This window comes from Sarcophilus harrisii, chromosome 1 (genome assembly GCF_902635505.1).
Source record: "Sarcophilus harrisii chromosome 1, mSarHar1.11, whole genome shotgun sequence".
Classification (NCBI taxonomy): Eukaryota; Metazoa; Chordata; class Mammalia; order Dasyuromorphia; family Dasyuridae; genus Sarcophilus; species Sarcophilus harrisii.
In genome coordinates, this window is record NC_045426.1 from 481,264,748 (window position 1) to 481,281,620 (window position 16,873).

Sequence of the window (16,873 nt, forward strand, 5' to 3'; positions counted from 1 at the left end):
CCAATACATATAAGAAATTTGCTTGTAACTTAGTATCTTAAAGAGTAATATGCTCAGACTATGAAATTAATTGACTTCCCCATGGTTATAGAGCAAGCTATGTGTCAGAGAAAACTGAAACTCAAGTATTCTTGTCTCTGTTGTTGGTTCTTTATATACTATGTTATGCTGCCCTTATTGGTACTGCAAAAAGAGAATGATTCAAAACTTCTAAACACAGTTTTTTCTGGTGTCATAATTTTTGATGTCATAATTTAAATGATGTTTTTACATCAACCGTAATAACTTATTATTGTCTGAGTTTAAGATTTGGGTTGTAATCCTAGTAATTGGATAAAAATAGCCGATAATGTTTTGGGACTATATAATAAATTAAAATGGCCAAGTTTGCTCATTATTCCGTCCCATTTATTTTTGGTCATATTAATCAAGAGCATGAATCTCTTGTGCAAGTCATATTACATGATCCTGCTAGTTGAGTAGTACCAGGTAAGCTGCAGTGAGTGGGACCAGGTAAGCTGCAGTGAGTGGGACCAGGTAAGCTGCAGTGAGTGGGACCAGGTAAACTGCACTGAGTGGGACCAGGTAAGCTGCACTGAGTGGGACCAGGTAAACTGCAGTGAGTAGGAACAGGTAAGCTGCACTGAGTGGGACCAGGTAAGCTGCACTGAGTGGGACCAGGTAAACTGCACTGAGTAGGACCAGGTAAGTTGCACTGAGTAGGACCTGGTAAGCTGCACTGAGTAGGACCTGGTAAGCTGCACTGAGTAGGTTCAGATAAGCAGCACTGAGTAGGACCTGGTAAGCTGCACTGAGTAGGACCATGCAGGTTGCCTTGAATTCCAGAAACACTTGAAATGGGGCAAATTACTCTTTCTGTTACTATCATATTTTCTGTGAGCTGAGAATCAAAGACTACATTGGAAGGCTGCAAGAATGAACTAGAAGCAGTATAAGATTCACCCATCAAAAAATTACCCTGGAGCAAAGGATCAGATATTGGAATTGCAGGCACTAATACAGAACCAGAAGCAGAGAGAGTTGAAGTTCCATTGCTATAGAAAGTTGTTCCTGTAGCAGGTTGACAAGTAATATTGGTGGTAGGCTGACAGGTAACATTTGTAGATGTGGCACATGCTGACACTGATCCAAGAGTTTCAGTTGTAGTTGTTTTTCCAGGTGCCTCAGAGGGTTTAGTTTCATTATCAATACCCATGCTTATTTCTGCCAGCTTCTTAAATTTTGGCCCTAATGAATCCAAGAAGCTGTCATCCAAATCATCTGCAATAAAACTACAACATCCTACAGGAGAACTAGGAGGTTCTACTCCTTCATCATCATAGACTAAGAGGCAGTCACTTACTAATTGATCATCATCTTCTTCTGCACAGGCAACTGCTTTCTAAAAACAGAGAAGAATAGAGAAAAAAGAATAATTTTAATAAATTAATTTCATCAAATGTTGGTCCTTGACATGTTTTCCATATAAAGCAGAACAATTATAATTTATCTTATATATGACAAATTTTCACCCTCTGGTGAAATGGGGAAATGGGTATACTGGAATGATATCCTTGCAATGCAAATTATATTTCCAGCTTCTTTGTATAGATACTAATGCGTCAAAAAAGATGTGGTTATTAAGAAAAGTTTACCATTCATAAGTAATTGTGAGATTTTATTGGGAATGGGCAAGGGGAGAAAGAGATGGTTTTAGTTGTTGAGCTATTGTCTTTCCAATCTGAATGATACAAACAGTGGATTATGTGCTCTCTAAAGTTCTTGCTAGTTCTCTTGATCCCTGTGAACTATATTTTTGTACAGATCCAGAGCTGGTCCCCTTATAATTTTAGAACCCAACCTTTTCAGAGATTTTTACACCTTAACAAAAATGTAATGATTAGCTTCTGAGTGGTCATCTATATCAAAGTAAATTTTCTTCAATAAAAGGGGCTTAGTAGAAAAACAAACAAAAGTTCCCTTCAAATAATACACCTGCCTGCTCCTTTCCAGATAGTTTTCCATAAAGTACATTTCAAGTGAATCTCTGTGTTCTAATTACCTAAACTGTGGATTTCCACTTTTAAAAGAGGATTTCCAAGGGTAGGGATAAGAGGTGGGAATTGATGAAATAGATACAATTGATACTAATTTAAAGAATTTGAAAAAGATAACAAAGCAGGAAAAGGAAAGGAGAAGAAAGTCTGAATTGCTAAAGTTATATAACAGGTATGAGATCTTCCTAGTGAAATGCAACTATATACTTTCTATTGTAAAATCATGTCTTAATAAAGTTTCAAAAATAGCAGGTGCTAGAAAACTTGTTACAGAAATCAAGAGGAAGAAAAACATTGTAGCAGTTGGAGATTCCCTACTGAGGGGTTAAAAACAGCCATATATGGATCTTAACATGTATAATTAAGCAATGTATTGTTTTCATGGACATGTAGTTGACATGTGACAGAGATTGACAAGACTAAGTAAGCCTAATACAACTACCTGCTGCTATTATGTGGGAACATTGAAGTCACTAGATTTAATGTGATATTGATATTTTATTTAAATCTATTTTTACTGTTGAAAGTCAGGTTTTGAAAGAGAAAGTATATAAAAAGTAAGCAACTTTTGGTTTTGTTTTCTGTTTTTTTTTTTTTTGTCCATGTGAATTTTTAGTGTGACAAAGCAGCCCAAAGGTCTAATGCCATCTTATCTGCATTTACAGAAATAACTTTAGGAAGGCCAGGATTGTTTTTTACTCTGGGTTGGTCAGCCCAGTTTTGGAATACTATGTGCAGTCCTCAGTACTGTATTTTAAAAAAGGCATTCGTAAACTAGCAGACATCTTGAGAATGATAATCAGAATGCTGAGAAGCCTCAAGAGTATGTCATTATAAGATATGATTCAGTGTATTGGAAATATCAAGTTTGGAAAAGAAAACACTAAGAATATATCCACCTGTATTCAAATATTTGAAAGGTTATCTTATGAAAGAGAGAATAGACATCTTGTTAATACCAGTAAGCAGAAGAGCCAGTGGGTGGAAGTTATAGGGATTATAGACTTCTGCTCAATATAAGGATGAACTTTCTAAAAATTAAGTTTATTTTTAAACAAAACATTCTACTTTTTGGGATAGTGAGCTCTCTCTCTCTCTCTCTCTCTCTCTCTCTCTCTCTCTCTCTCTCTCTTTATCACTAGATATGTTTAAGAAGTTATTGCATGAATTAAATACCAGAATCACACCTGTACAGTTTTATACCATTTAGTGACATTAGGACAAGAAATCAGACCAAAAGAGGCTAAATGATTATAACCACAAAACTTACATATCTTATGAAGTATTCAACAGCACTTACTCTATGAAAATCCTTGTCTTGCTTTTCTAGGCTGCTGACTCTTTCAGGGAGTTTGGCCTGCCCACTGAGTGCGTAAATATCATTTAAATGCCTTTTCTTGGGTTGGAGACTGTCTGAGTCTGAATTCTTTCAGTGGTGAAACCATAACACATACCTGATACCTCGAAAATCTGACTCCAAAGCCAACAAGAATAAGTGAAGATCTGAGTTTACTTATTTATACAATCATATATATCTTAACTGATATACCCCCTCCAAATATAAGGAAAGTAGGCTCTTTAAGTATAGGGAATTTATTTAGTGCAATAATCCTTAGTTAAGAGGGCATTGAATTTCAGTTATATCTCTGGTATATCAAGGAAAGCATCATAAAGATAACACAATGATTTTTCTAATGATAGAGAATTAATTAAGCATTTACTCTGTGACAGGTACTGTTTAAGTACCTTAGCTAATTTAGATAGAAATAATTTTTAAAAATATAATTTGTGATTCAAGCTTTCTGTAAAGCTCATTACAAAAGTAGATTAGGACTCAAAGAAAAGACTTTCAATATGATGATATATTATCCTATAGCCACAAACATATTCACCCAATTACCTGAGAGAAATAGGTGTCCAAGAAAGTCATACTGATTGGTCCTTCAGCACATTCTCTAATGGTTCCTCCCGTGGAATGTCTTGTCCTCATTGTTCCTGAATACCCAGTACCTCCCAGGCCTGCAGTTCCTCCTGATCCGGAAGCTGCCCTAAGTCTGGTCATTAATTCTATACCGCAAGTTCCTTCTGTGATGGTCTCTGTTGCATATGCATTTGTGCAAACTTCTAAAAATTGGGGGGAAAATTATGTTCAGTCCTGTGATTTATCATTATCCTTTGCAATTTGACTTTTGATTGCTAGGGTTATTATTAAGGAAGTAAATTCACAGTGGGAGAGAAAATGCAATTCTATACCTAAAAAAGTATAATCATATCCTGTTACTACTATTTGTCAGAAGCAAAAATGGGTCACTAGGGGAAAAAAAGAAAATCTAAACTTAATTAAAATTAATTGAAAACTATAGCTTATTATTAAAAATAGTTTTGAAAGATAATTTTGCTCTGGATCTATGAGTTTGTTAATCTGGGGAATTTCTAGTATAAACATTGGTTCCCCTGATTCATATTGATTCCTCAGTTTAACATATTCAGTGTCTTTAAACTTTGATTTAATTTGATTAAAAATTAATTTAAATCAATAAACATATAAAAGAGCATTAGAAAGGCAGAGTGGGGAGGAATTAGCCTGGTATAGAAACGGTGGAAAAGGGACATAAATTATATGCATACTGTATAGGATGATGGAATCATAGATCTAGCAGTGGAAAGGACATCAGCAGCCATCTACTTTAATCTCTTCATTTTATGGATGAGTAAACTGAGATTTAAGATTGGAAAAAAAATTTGCCCAAGATCATACAAGTAGTACCAAAGGCAGGATTTGAATCCAAGACCTTTCACTCTAAAACCAGTGTGCTTTCCATTGTTTCATGCTACCTCATCCTGTGTAGACAGGACTGTGCTAAGTCCTGAGGATGCAAAAACAAAAATGATATGGTCCCCACCCTCAATGAATTTGTTTTCTACCTATTAGGTAGAATTATGGTAGAGTGACTATGTATATATGATAAGAAAATGCAAAATAACTACAAGATAAATATGTTTTTTGGGTAGAGGGGAGGAAGGGTACTAACAACCTGGAAGATCAGGAGGATCATGTAAGATGTAGCACTTCCACTGAGACTTGAAGTAGGCTAGGAATTCCAAATCACAGAGATGATTTGCGTAGGGGCACAGTCTGTGCAAATATGTGGAGGTGGGAAAAAATAGTTCTGTGCATAGGGAATAGCAAGCAGATCAATTGGCTTAAATGTAGAATGCATGAAAGGCAGAAATGTGGAACCTATCTTGAAAGATTATCTAGAACCAGACTCTAAAAGTCTAATACAAGTACCCACTGCTATTATGTGGGAACATTGAAGTCACTAGATTTAATGTTTTAAAATTTCAAATAGAGAAGTTTATATTTAATCAAAGAAGCAATATGGAACTATTGAAGTGTCATGGTTTCTGAGCAGAATAGTCGGAGCTCTACTATAGGAATATTCACTCAGCAACTGTGTGGAGAATGGCTTGGTAAAGGGAAAGAGAGGCAGAAAGAGGTATTGTAACAGTCAATAGAAGTCTATAGAAGAGGTAATTTGAAATAGAGTGATAGTCCTATAACAAAAGAGAGACAGAGACAGAGAAAGAGTCAAAAAGAAAGAAGAAAGAAAAGAAAGAAGAGAAGAAGAAAGAGGAAGAGAGGGAAGGACAGGAGGGGGGGAGAGAAGAAAAGAAAGGGGTGGGAGAGAGAGAAAGACACATACTTAGATGCAGAAAACAGGTAAAAGCAGAGGTGTGCTAGAACAAACTTGATCTAGCTCATGGGAGCTGATTATTAAATTTCAGTATAAGCATTTACAAGTTAGAAATCAACAAATATAACAAAATCAGGACTTCCTTTATTTTTTTGTTGGTTATCTAGACTTGAGAAAGTGAAGGGGGAAATGTTGGTAATGCAAATTAAATTTAAAAGTATGCATTAAACATTTACCAGCACACTGTTGGATAAAGACAAATATTTGGTAGCTGATTTAGATATGGGGACAGGAGGACAGTAAAGAATCATGATTTACTCCAAATTTTCAAACTGGGTGCTATCTTTGACAGGAGTAGGAAAGTTAGAAAGAGAATTGAGTTTTACTTGGGGAGTTGGTGAAGAAAATGATTTAGATTTTAGATGTATTGAGTTTGAGATTCTTATGGAATCTAGAAAAACTCATTTGGTAGTTTATGTTCTTAGAGAACCAACTAGTGAAGTGTTGAGAAGTTAACTGATTTGATCATAGTTACATAGCTAGGAAGTGTCACAGCCTAGAGAGAACTGGTCTCCCAGATTGGCTTACAGCATGCTGTCTCCCATTTTTAGATAATAAAAGTGAGAAATGTAGTGAGAAAGGGAAATAGAGTACACATTTGCGGAAACCAACTTGCATAATGCAAATTTATTGTCTAGAGAAAAAAAAAATTTCACTTACCAGAATTTTCCATAAATTCAGTTCCATTGGCTGTTATTGGAGGCACACAAATATTTGTGATCTCCTACAAATCACCAGAAAAATCCTTATTTTAAAATGAATTGGTATGATTCTCTAGCCATATTAGTTTATAATAATATTATACAAATGTAAATACATGAAATACATTTTTATGGAAGTTACAGTTTTATGGAAGTTTATGGAAGTTCATTTTTTTTGGGTCAAGAATAGAAATTTCTGGTATAGAAATAGAAAAATGGAATGATGACTCTAAATCTTTTGGTGAGGCCCCCAAACCATTCACATTTTGTTTCCCATTCTTCCTTCTTCTTTTAGCCTCCTCAAATCAAATCTATTTTTAAAATCACATTTAAATGAATATTTTACAAATATTGACATACCTTATCTTGTGGCTGGGCACCTTCTATTCCCCATTGGTGAATTGTACCTTCAAACCCATCTGGCACAGGAACAAATCCAGATCCAACACCACCTAGGCCTCCTGCCCCACAATCACAAAATAGTAACAGAAGGGGGGCCACTATAAAAAATGAAAAAAATATTCAAACTGAAAACTATATCTGAAAATCCAAAAGAAGCCAGTGAGAACTATAATAGCTGACATTTTATAGCACTTCTCTACTTCCTAGCTTCCTAGATTATAATAATGGCTAAGTCACTAAATAAACTAGCTAATAATAATATATAGTACTTTAAACTTTGTTAAGCATTTTACAAATATTTCATTTAATTTTCATAAGAATGCTATAAGACAAGTACTATTATTATCCTCATCTTACAGGTGAGAAACTGAGGCAAATTGAAGTTAGTCACTTACCCAGCTTCAAATGTCTGAGGCATAATTTGAACTCATCTTCCAGAGTCCAGGCCAAACTTTCTATTACATGACCTAGCTGCCGAGTTATGTCCTTTAAGTATTATGAATTTCATTTTACAGAAAAGAAACTGAAGCTGAGTGATTATGTGATTCCTTTCTCCCTCTTTAGTGTCACACAACTAGTGAGTATCTGAAACAATATTTGAATCTAGCTTTTCCTAATTTCAAATCCATTCTTCTGTTTGCTATACCATAAGTTAAATAACTTGTGTTGTTGCTTACTTGGATAAACTACATCATTTGCTTTGAGATGAAAAGATAATTTTTAAATTATTGTGAAATGACAAGCCACACTTTCAAATTCTCTTAAGAGGCCATTTCTTCAGTGATTACCATATTGGAAAATGGTTATGGTTTTCAAATTAAAATGATCATTAGTTATTTTTTTGTCATTGATAATATATTTTACATGTAAGTTAGTTGTAGCAGTCACTCAGCCCCTGCATGGAAATAATACTATTGAGGAAAGCATTATTTACAAAAATGTTGCATTTAAAACAAATTTCCAAAATGTGCCTCTCCCTTTTACAAACTTAAAAATTACATTTCCCAATTAAATTTCCACAGTAGAACTAGAATACAATAATGGAATGTAATACTTACACAACAACATCAAAAGGCCAAGAAGGAGTAGACCAATGCCAGCAGGACCAAGGCTTACTGATGGTTTCCCTCTTTGCCTATTAGTATCACCAGGTTTTGGGAAGGGAACCTTCTCAACACACTTTTGGTTCTCATCACAGTCACAGGCTCGTAATTCCAGAGTCTCGGTTATTTCACAACTCATACCTTGCCTGTCTGTAACTGTGAGAGACAGTGGATATGTTCCAGTAGATAATGTTTTCTGGGCTCTCAAAATTGCAGAGGTATCTGTAGAGGAACAAAACAACAGGAGATAATGATTGTTATTACAAATTTAAAATTGTCTTCTTATGATAACATTCAAGGAAGCCAAACTAGCTGTTCTACTAGTAAAGTCTTCCTTTCATACCTCATTGGGATATGGAGCTAATCTTGATCTACAAGGCTGCAGCGATGATATACCAATTATTGTGGGTCCTACAGAATTAGAAAGGCTTGGAATTCTTGCTCTGTAACTGACTATAGACCATCTAAGTTTAATTCAGAGAGGCTCATCACCGGAGGCCCTTAGGTTATGGAACAGCTCATGAGACAGTACCATGTTGTGGAGGGGAGTACTCATATTAATAAAATCTTGATAAGCCTAAAAGTCCTTATGAAATTGTTGGATTAAAATGGTCTAGGGACTAGCAAAGATGCCAAAGTATGAGGAAGCAGTACAGCCTAGCTCCCCCAACCCCCTTTTCCTCCATAACTACTCTGACTAAGCTTTCAGAAGAATAGAGTGGAGGTTGGGAAATCTAAGAAGAAATTGAAAAAATTTATTCATTCTTAAATAATCATTTGGACATTTCAAGATTGTCTACAGGACTGTAATTGATATCACGTTGTGAGATTGAAGTAGAACTTTTTCCTCCCAAGGGATAGACCTCCCTATTTCTTAGCAAATTTATTTACATTTTCTGTATATTGTTTAATTGTAGATTTTGGTCACAGGACTTTAAGCTTAGGTTGGCACTAAATCTCATGTGGTCATGCTAAAATAACTTCTTTTTGGAGCTACAATTCATATATTCTGAAGTATGTACAAACCTGACTTGGTGAGAGAAGGTCATTCTATTTAACAAATATTTATTGAGTGTCTATTATATTCAAACCATTTGGACATAGAAGGGCTACAAAGAAAGGTGTGGCATTAAACCTACTCCCAAAGAAAGAGGAATATAAGAAATGTACAAAGATGACTGATATAAGGGATGGTGGAATATGTGCAAAGAAGATATCTGGACAATAATAAGTTATAAGAAATTTGGGATCACTTTTACCTGGAAGGTCAGGGAAGTCTTAAAAGAGGAGTTACCACTTGAATTGTACTTTATCAACAACTAGAACTATGGGGGGGGGGGAGCAGGTAGGATATATTTCAGACTTCAGGGCCAGATTAGCTAGGGTAAAGGCATGGGAAAGCATAGGATGAGGAGAAGTAATGGAAAGTAGTCCACTTTGTCTGGAATATAGGGGAAAGAGTATGAGATATTCCTGGAAAGGTAGATTGCAGTCAAATTGTAGGAGGCCTTGAATACTAGCACTAGATATTTATATTTTATTGAGTAGACAATAGGAAGTTGCAGCAGATTTTTGATGAGAATGACATGATCAGAGTAAGGCAGGAATATTACTTGACCAGTAGGATGGTGAAAAGATTTGAAGTAGGAGAGACTAGAGGTGGGAATGGAAGTTAGGAGGATTATATAGTAATCCAAGTTAAAAAAAAAAAAGGAAAGGGCACTTAATATGGCATTCACAGTAGGAGCCCAAAGCAGGGAACAAAAGAGGGATATTGTGAAGGGAAGACTAATTGATGAGACTTGGCAACTAATTAGATAGAAGGGATGGTAGAAGTGACAGAATAAAAGCTGATTTCGTGGTTATGAGTCTAGGTAAGTAGAAGAAGGGTGACATGATCAATGGAAACAGAAAAGTTAGAAGAAGGATTAGATTTAGGGAAGAAGGTATTGAGGTCAGTTTTGGGACAGATTGGATTTGATATCCCAACATAACAGGTAGGTAGATATAACCAGCAGATATCTTGACTGGATATATAAGGAGAGGTTGAAGTGGACAGATGATACAAGAAAAGCTACAAGAGTAGAGTGGAGGAAATCATCATGGAAAGTATACAGAGAGTCAATCAAAGAGCAGAACATCAACAATAAAGACTGAAAGATTAGAACATGTAGAAAAATGGTATTATAATCTGGTTGCTTATGCCATATAGTATGGGAAAGACAACATGATTGGGTCCACAGAATCACAAGATTTTACTTGCTAGGCAATAGGGAACTAGTGAAAGGCTTTGTTTTAAACATTTTTAAGCTAAATAAGTGACATAATGAGAACATTGTGATTTTTAAGGGGTTTTCTAGTTGTAATTGGGCAGGGACTACTAAGTAAACTCTTGCTAGTGATCTGGAAATGAACAAGAAGCATTTTGTAATTTATGAATAAACAATTTATTCTCTATAGTAGTTCTTTCTGTAGCATTGAAGATCTGGAAACTAGATGCTGAAGGGGTACCCATCAGTTGGGAATGTCTAAATAAATTATGGTATATGTATGTAATAGAATATTATTCTGCCATAAGAATAACAAGGGGCACAATTTCAGGAAGATGTATGAATTGATAGATTGAAGTGAACAGAATCAGGAAAATAACTGATGTAATAACAATAACGACATTGTAAAGACAACCCTGAATGATTTAAGAACTCTGATCAGTGGAATGACCTTCCACCATTTGACAGCATCACTAATGATCTATGCTATCTACCTCCTATGAGAGAGAGTGATGATGGATACGAAATTTAGAATGAATTTGAAGGGTTGAGTGTCTGGCTGGTTTTGCCAGAGGGTTAATTAACTAAGACAATAACTGATGCAGATTTATGACAAACTGTTTCCATATTTTTGGAGGGCTGATATGGAAATTTGTTTTGCTTAACTATGTTCATTTATTATATAAATTGTCGTTTTCTTTTCATTTAACTCGAGGTGGAGAGGTGAGAGCAAGAGAATCGAAATGCTTGATAACTGAAAAAAAATAAATTTAAAAAAGAAAATCATTTTACTTACCATTTATTGCTGTAATGCTCCATATTGCTGGAGTCCCCACAGGCTGTTCAACTAGGGAAAATTTGAAGGGTTGAGTGTATGGCTGGTTTTGCAGAGGCTTAGCTGTGACAATAACTGATGCAGATGTACGACAAACCGTTTCCTTGTCAGCGGAAATTTTAGGACAATTTTCATCAAAATCGGGAACTTTAACAATTACGGTGCCTGTTGATGTCTTTCCTGTGCTATCTATAACAATAACATTGTGGAATTAAAAAAAATGTAAAAAGCATCTGCAGGTACACACAAGGGCACATCTTTACAGAATCTACTGGTCATGAGAATTTTCATTAGCAAATATAAAAATTGTAAAATATTATGACTTCTAAATCAGACTGATTTTATATATTCTTCCAACTGGGAAACTCTTATGACTAACCCATGTTCTATATTATTTTAGCTTTTTTTTGAAGCAAGGATCGTAGGATTATTGATTTAAGGATAGAAGAGACCTAACGAACCATCAAATCTACTCCCTTCATTTGACAGATGAGAAAACTGAGGCCCAGAGAGGTTGTCACTTGTTCAAATTCATATATGTGGTATATATCTTACAATGTATGGTTTAAGATTAGATTCTCTAATTCTAAATTATTTCAGTCTAAATCTAAAATCTAAAACTCTAATTCTAAAGCCAGTACTATTTTCTCCCATGAATGATGTCTCTGATTTGCTGCAAGTAGAATTCTCCTAAAAATGGTTCCATATCCACAATAGCATAGACCAAAAAAATGAACTCACTATTTTATTTTTATGATAGTTTTGGGCTCCAAAAACATCATATCACAGTATTTAAAATGCATGTGGAAAGGAAACATCTTTTATTTATTTAATGCACTTTGGGAAACAAAACCTTTGCCAGTTTGGTTTTCTGCATCTTTAATTTTAAGTAAATTATATTGATATTTTGAAGAGTAATTGGAATCTTTTTTCTTACCATCTATTGCCAGAATCTCAGCTGTTAATGTCTTATTGACTATGAATGTTGAATCTCGATCAATGTTCTTGACAAATTTAATTTGAGCAGTTTTTGAATCAATAACTAAGAAACCACCATCATTACGTCCCATTGCATATCTGTTTTTGACAGAAAAAAATTAGCCTTGAAGATTCTTGCAAATACAAAATACTACATATTATCAGTTGAATACTGTGGTTTTATATTGATTATGTAATATTAACATTTGAAAAAAGTAGCATAAGGATGAAGAATTCAGAGAAGCATAGAAATATTTGAATGCATACAGAGTGAAATTAGCAAAGCCAGGAAAATAATAATATATAATGACTATAGTGATATAAATGGAAAAATAAAAGAGTGAAATTTTTTCATGGTTATCATGAACAAGAATCTGAATCCTTAGAGAAAAGAACATTGAACTGAAACAAAAATATTTTATTAAATTATTTGAGAAATGTAATTTCACAGTCCTTACTTCGTTAATTTATTCTCTCTTGTTTCTTATGGGTCTCTTGATTTCTCTATATCTCTGTTCCTCTCTCTCATTCCTTTTCTCTCTGTTTCTCCCTCCCTCTTCTTCTCTAGCTCTCTGTTTCTTTATCTCTTTTGCCTCTCTGTCTTTCTTGTCTCTCTGTCTCTGTCTGCCTCTTTGTCTCTTTCTCTCTTTTCCATCTCTCCTCTTCCTTTCTCTTCTCTTTCTCTCTCTACCCCTCGTTCTCTCTATCTGGTTGTCTCTTTCTCTCTGTCTGCCTCTCTTACATCATCAGTTCCCATAAGTTTAGTTATCATCTCTATGCATCTCTATTTGCACATCTATCTTATGATTCATATACCTGTCTACCTCCAGTTTTTTTTCTCCTATAGCTACAGTCCTAAATCACACATTTCCTTTTGAGTATTTCAAACTGGATAGCTGGAGAGATTCCAACCTCAACACATCCAAAACAGAACTTTTTATCTTTTTTTCTTAAACTCACTCTTTCCAACTTTCACTATTTTGGTCAAAGGTATATCCATTCTTCCAGTCACCTAAGTTCATAACCTCATTGTGGAATTTGATTTCTCACCCTCCCTTACCCCACATAGCTGATCAGTTGCCAAATTTTGTTGTTTCTACTTCCATAGCATCTCTAGCACGTATCTGATCAGTTGCCAAATATTGTTATCTCTACTTCCACAACATCTCTAGAACCAGGCTGCTTTCTTCTCATTCCCAGCACATTCAGGCTCTCATCATCTTTTGTCTAGACCATAGTAATGTTTTCCTAATTGGTCTTTCTAATTTCAGTCTCTTTTTACTCTAATCCACTGTCTACAAAGATAACAAAATGATTTTTCTGACCATGTCACTTTCTTCCTCAATAAGCTCAAATAGTTATCTTTTGACACTATGAGAAAAACTAAACTCCTCTGTTTAACTTTTAAAACCCTTCACAGTCAGTCCCAACCCACCTCATTAGACATTATTCCATTTACTGTACTTTACAATCCAGTCAAGATAGTTGTTCCTATATGGCATTCCACCTGCTGTTCCTATGCCTTTGTTGTTCTTCAATTATTTAGTCATGTCTAACTCTTTGTAACCCTTTGGACTTATCTATGGGGTTTTCTTGGCAGAAATATTCCATTTCTTTCTCCAGTGTGTCCTATTTTATAGATAAGGAACTGAGGCAAATAGGATATAAATGACTTGTCCAGTGTCACAGTTAGTATGTGTCTGAGATTGAACTTAGATCTGCTATAGGACCAGTATTCTATCTACTACACTACCTAGCTGTACTTTTTATGTCTTAACAGTGACTATTTTCCTAATACTTAAAACACACTTCCCTCCAACTTTGTCTCAGAATCTTTCCCTTCCTTCAAGATAAATCAAGCACCACTTTCTAAATGAATTCCATTTTGATTTCCCAACTATTAGTGCCCTGTCCTACTGGACTATCTGATATTTAACTACCTTGTATTAATTTTGGATTTATTCTGTATATATACATATAGGTATATATATTCTGTATATATATATATATATATATAATATAGGTATGCATACATATAAACTACCTTATATTGATTTTGTATTTATTCTCTGGGTGGAATGTGCCAGTGGAATTTAAGCTCTTTGAGAACATTTTCTTTTTTTGTGTTAGCATACAGCTTGGCCCATAGTAGATATAGTAATGTTAACTAAGAACTTAATATTATTGATTGATTAATTGAAAAAAAATCTTCTACCTTTTATGGTCTATTTTGTAATAAACAAGGGGAAAGTACACAACTTAAAACAGTAAATCCTATGCCACAAAGAAATAAAATTTATATTAGTATCTTTAAATATCTGTATTGTAAACAATTAAAGGGTTTTTCAGGGTGATTGAGAGGACCAATACCAGATAATTGGCAGGAGGAGGCAGAGATATAGGTTGAGTATTTAGTTCATTGTATACGATTAGTCCAAGAATTTATTTGATGTATAAGGGGAATCATAAGAAATAAGGAAGATTCAAAAGGAATTCACATTCCCTTAGAGTCTAATCCTTTCTACCTACTCCTCTTTCTGTATTACTATCAGCTTATTTAATACGCTTTATTTAAATATTTTATTTCATGAAGAGTCAGACATTTAGAGCTGAAAGTGACCCTAAAAGTGGCCATTTAATTTATTCCTCTGACTGGAGTAAAATGAGATTCAGAGATAAGCAACTTGGCCAACGGTTTTGCCAAAAGTTCCAGAGATTTTCAATGGCAGATTTGGGACTGATTTGAGGCAAAGAAAGTATTTATTAAGCAACCTATCATGGGCCAGATTATGTGCTTTACAAATATTATCTCACTTGATCTTCACAATGACCTTGGGAGATAGATGCTAGTATTATCTCCATTTTATGGTTGGGGAAATTGAGGTTTAATGGCTTGGCCAGGGTCACAGAACTAAAAAACATATGAGGATAAATTTGAACAGTTTTTTTTCTGTCTTTAGATTTTCTCTGTTACCCAGAGGCCTAGATTGAACCAGATTTTCTGACCCTAAATGCAGTGAGTTTTCTACCAAATTACATTGCTTTCACTATGGCAATCCTGAGAGATGAGCCAAATAAATATCTTTGTTTCATCCTAAAGACAAAAATGCTGAGGTTCAAATAATTTAAATGACTTACCTTGGTCATACAACTAATAAGTGTCAAAGCTAGGGGACTTATACTTAGGTCTTTTAGTTCTTCGTTCAGGGGGCTTTAAATTTTTAATTTATGCTATATAACATCATTTTGCTCATGACATAAACTCAACAAGGTAGAGTGATTCCCTATAATCTTTGCATCAAAACCTAATGATTTCTCCTGATTCTTAGTGTTCATTACTATCCCTCTTTCCCTCCCCCCTTCTCTTTTCTCCCAGAGGAATATCTATCTAAACTCTACTCCAAAGGAGCTAATCTAGTCTGTTCCCCTATATGATCTTTTTCACATGTGCCCTTTCATCTTCTAGGAATGTCCTCTGCTATTCTCACAAATCCATATTCTTCCATCAAAACCTTAAGTAAAGCCCATATCCTCCAGAATGGATTCCTTCAGTGTCTGATTCATCCTACCCCATTTGGGTCATTCTTCCTTTGATTTTTTTTTTTTGTTTGAAAAAGTTCATAGTTTGTTAATTGTTAAAATGGTGCAAACATCTTTAAAGTCTATTATTTTTGCAGAGAATGTGGGTCTTGTTAAAATTGATGAATTTAAAAATTTTAAAAGCTGGTGTGGCTTCCTTATTTGTTGACCCATATGACCATAAAGGTCCTTTCATGTTCTAGAACATCTATGATCCTATGATCTTATATGCCTTTCCTTTTAGAAAGTTGTGTAATTACAAATAATTACAATATTCAATTTAGAATCTGTAGTTAATTTAAAAATTTTAAATGTATATTTTGGATATGAATTAAGTATGTATTGAAAAAAGTTATCATTAAGATTAAACTATTTAAATGTGTTTTCCAAGTTGACCATGATTATTTAAAATTTTTTTTCATTTGTCAGTATTTAAATAAAAATCACAGTTGAACTTGTATTAATTAGGATTTTTATATAATGGATTGTTGGGTAAATGCTATTTTATATTTTTCTTTCTCTCTTATTTTATAAAGTACCTTAAATTATGAGGAAATAACATTAGACAACTTTTATACTTGGAAAATTATATCATTTCCTACTTATTATTAAATCATAAGATATAATAACCATATATTGAATTTTATGAATGAATATTCCCATGTACCACATTTGTGAAAGATCCTAAATATAAGACAGTTTATTTTGAAAATTTTGATATGCATTCATTTGTGACATTATTTCAAACTGAGATGGTTTAAAGGAATAACAAACATTGGCATGAAAGTTAGTCTTACCTGATAAAAGATGCAGGTTTGCCAGTATCTTCATCAATAGCTGGATATGTTCCAAGAACATAACTGATCAATTTTTTATAACTTATGCCTTTCTTAACTATAAAAGTCTTTGAAGTAGGATGGAATGCAATACCCTCTTTTACATTTATAACTGTGACTTTGATGGGAATTGACTGAATTTGATCCAGAGAAATAACTGAATGGTGAAATGGAGCCTTGTTTTTAACAGCTAAAACAAGTTGCATATTTTGAAATTGTTCAAAATCCAGAGCCTGAAATTTAAAAAGAGAGAGAAAAAGGAAGTATTAATACCAAATCCTTTAAGACAGACAACTTTAAATTTTTGTATATTTTTATTCTTATTTTCTGGGTGCGGGAACTCAACAATATGAA

At 34.2% G+C, this 16,873-nt stretch overlaps 1 protein-coding gene across 1 annotated transcript in view; it reads right to left on the reverse strand.

Annotated features, from left to right (window-relative positions):
- Positions 1–418: 418 nt before the first annotated feature.
- The window catches only part of DSG3 (desmoglein 3), a 40,638-nt gene continuing 24,183 nt past the window's right edge, over positions 419–16,873 (reverse strand). Inside the window, 8 exon segments of the mRNA XM_031946484.1 lie at positions 419–1,402; positions 3,958–4,181; positions 6,476–6,539; positions 6,877–7,016; positions 7,977–8,243; positions 11,088–11,315; positions 12,064–12,203; positions 16,481–16,752. Coding sequence (XP_031802344.1) covers positions 419–1,402; positions 3,958–4,181; positions 6,476–6,539; positions 6,877–7,016; positions 7,977–8,243; positions 11,088–11,315; positions 12,064–12,203; positions 16,481–16,752 — 2,319 coding nt within the window.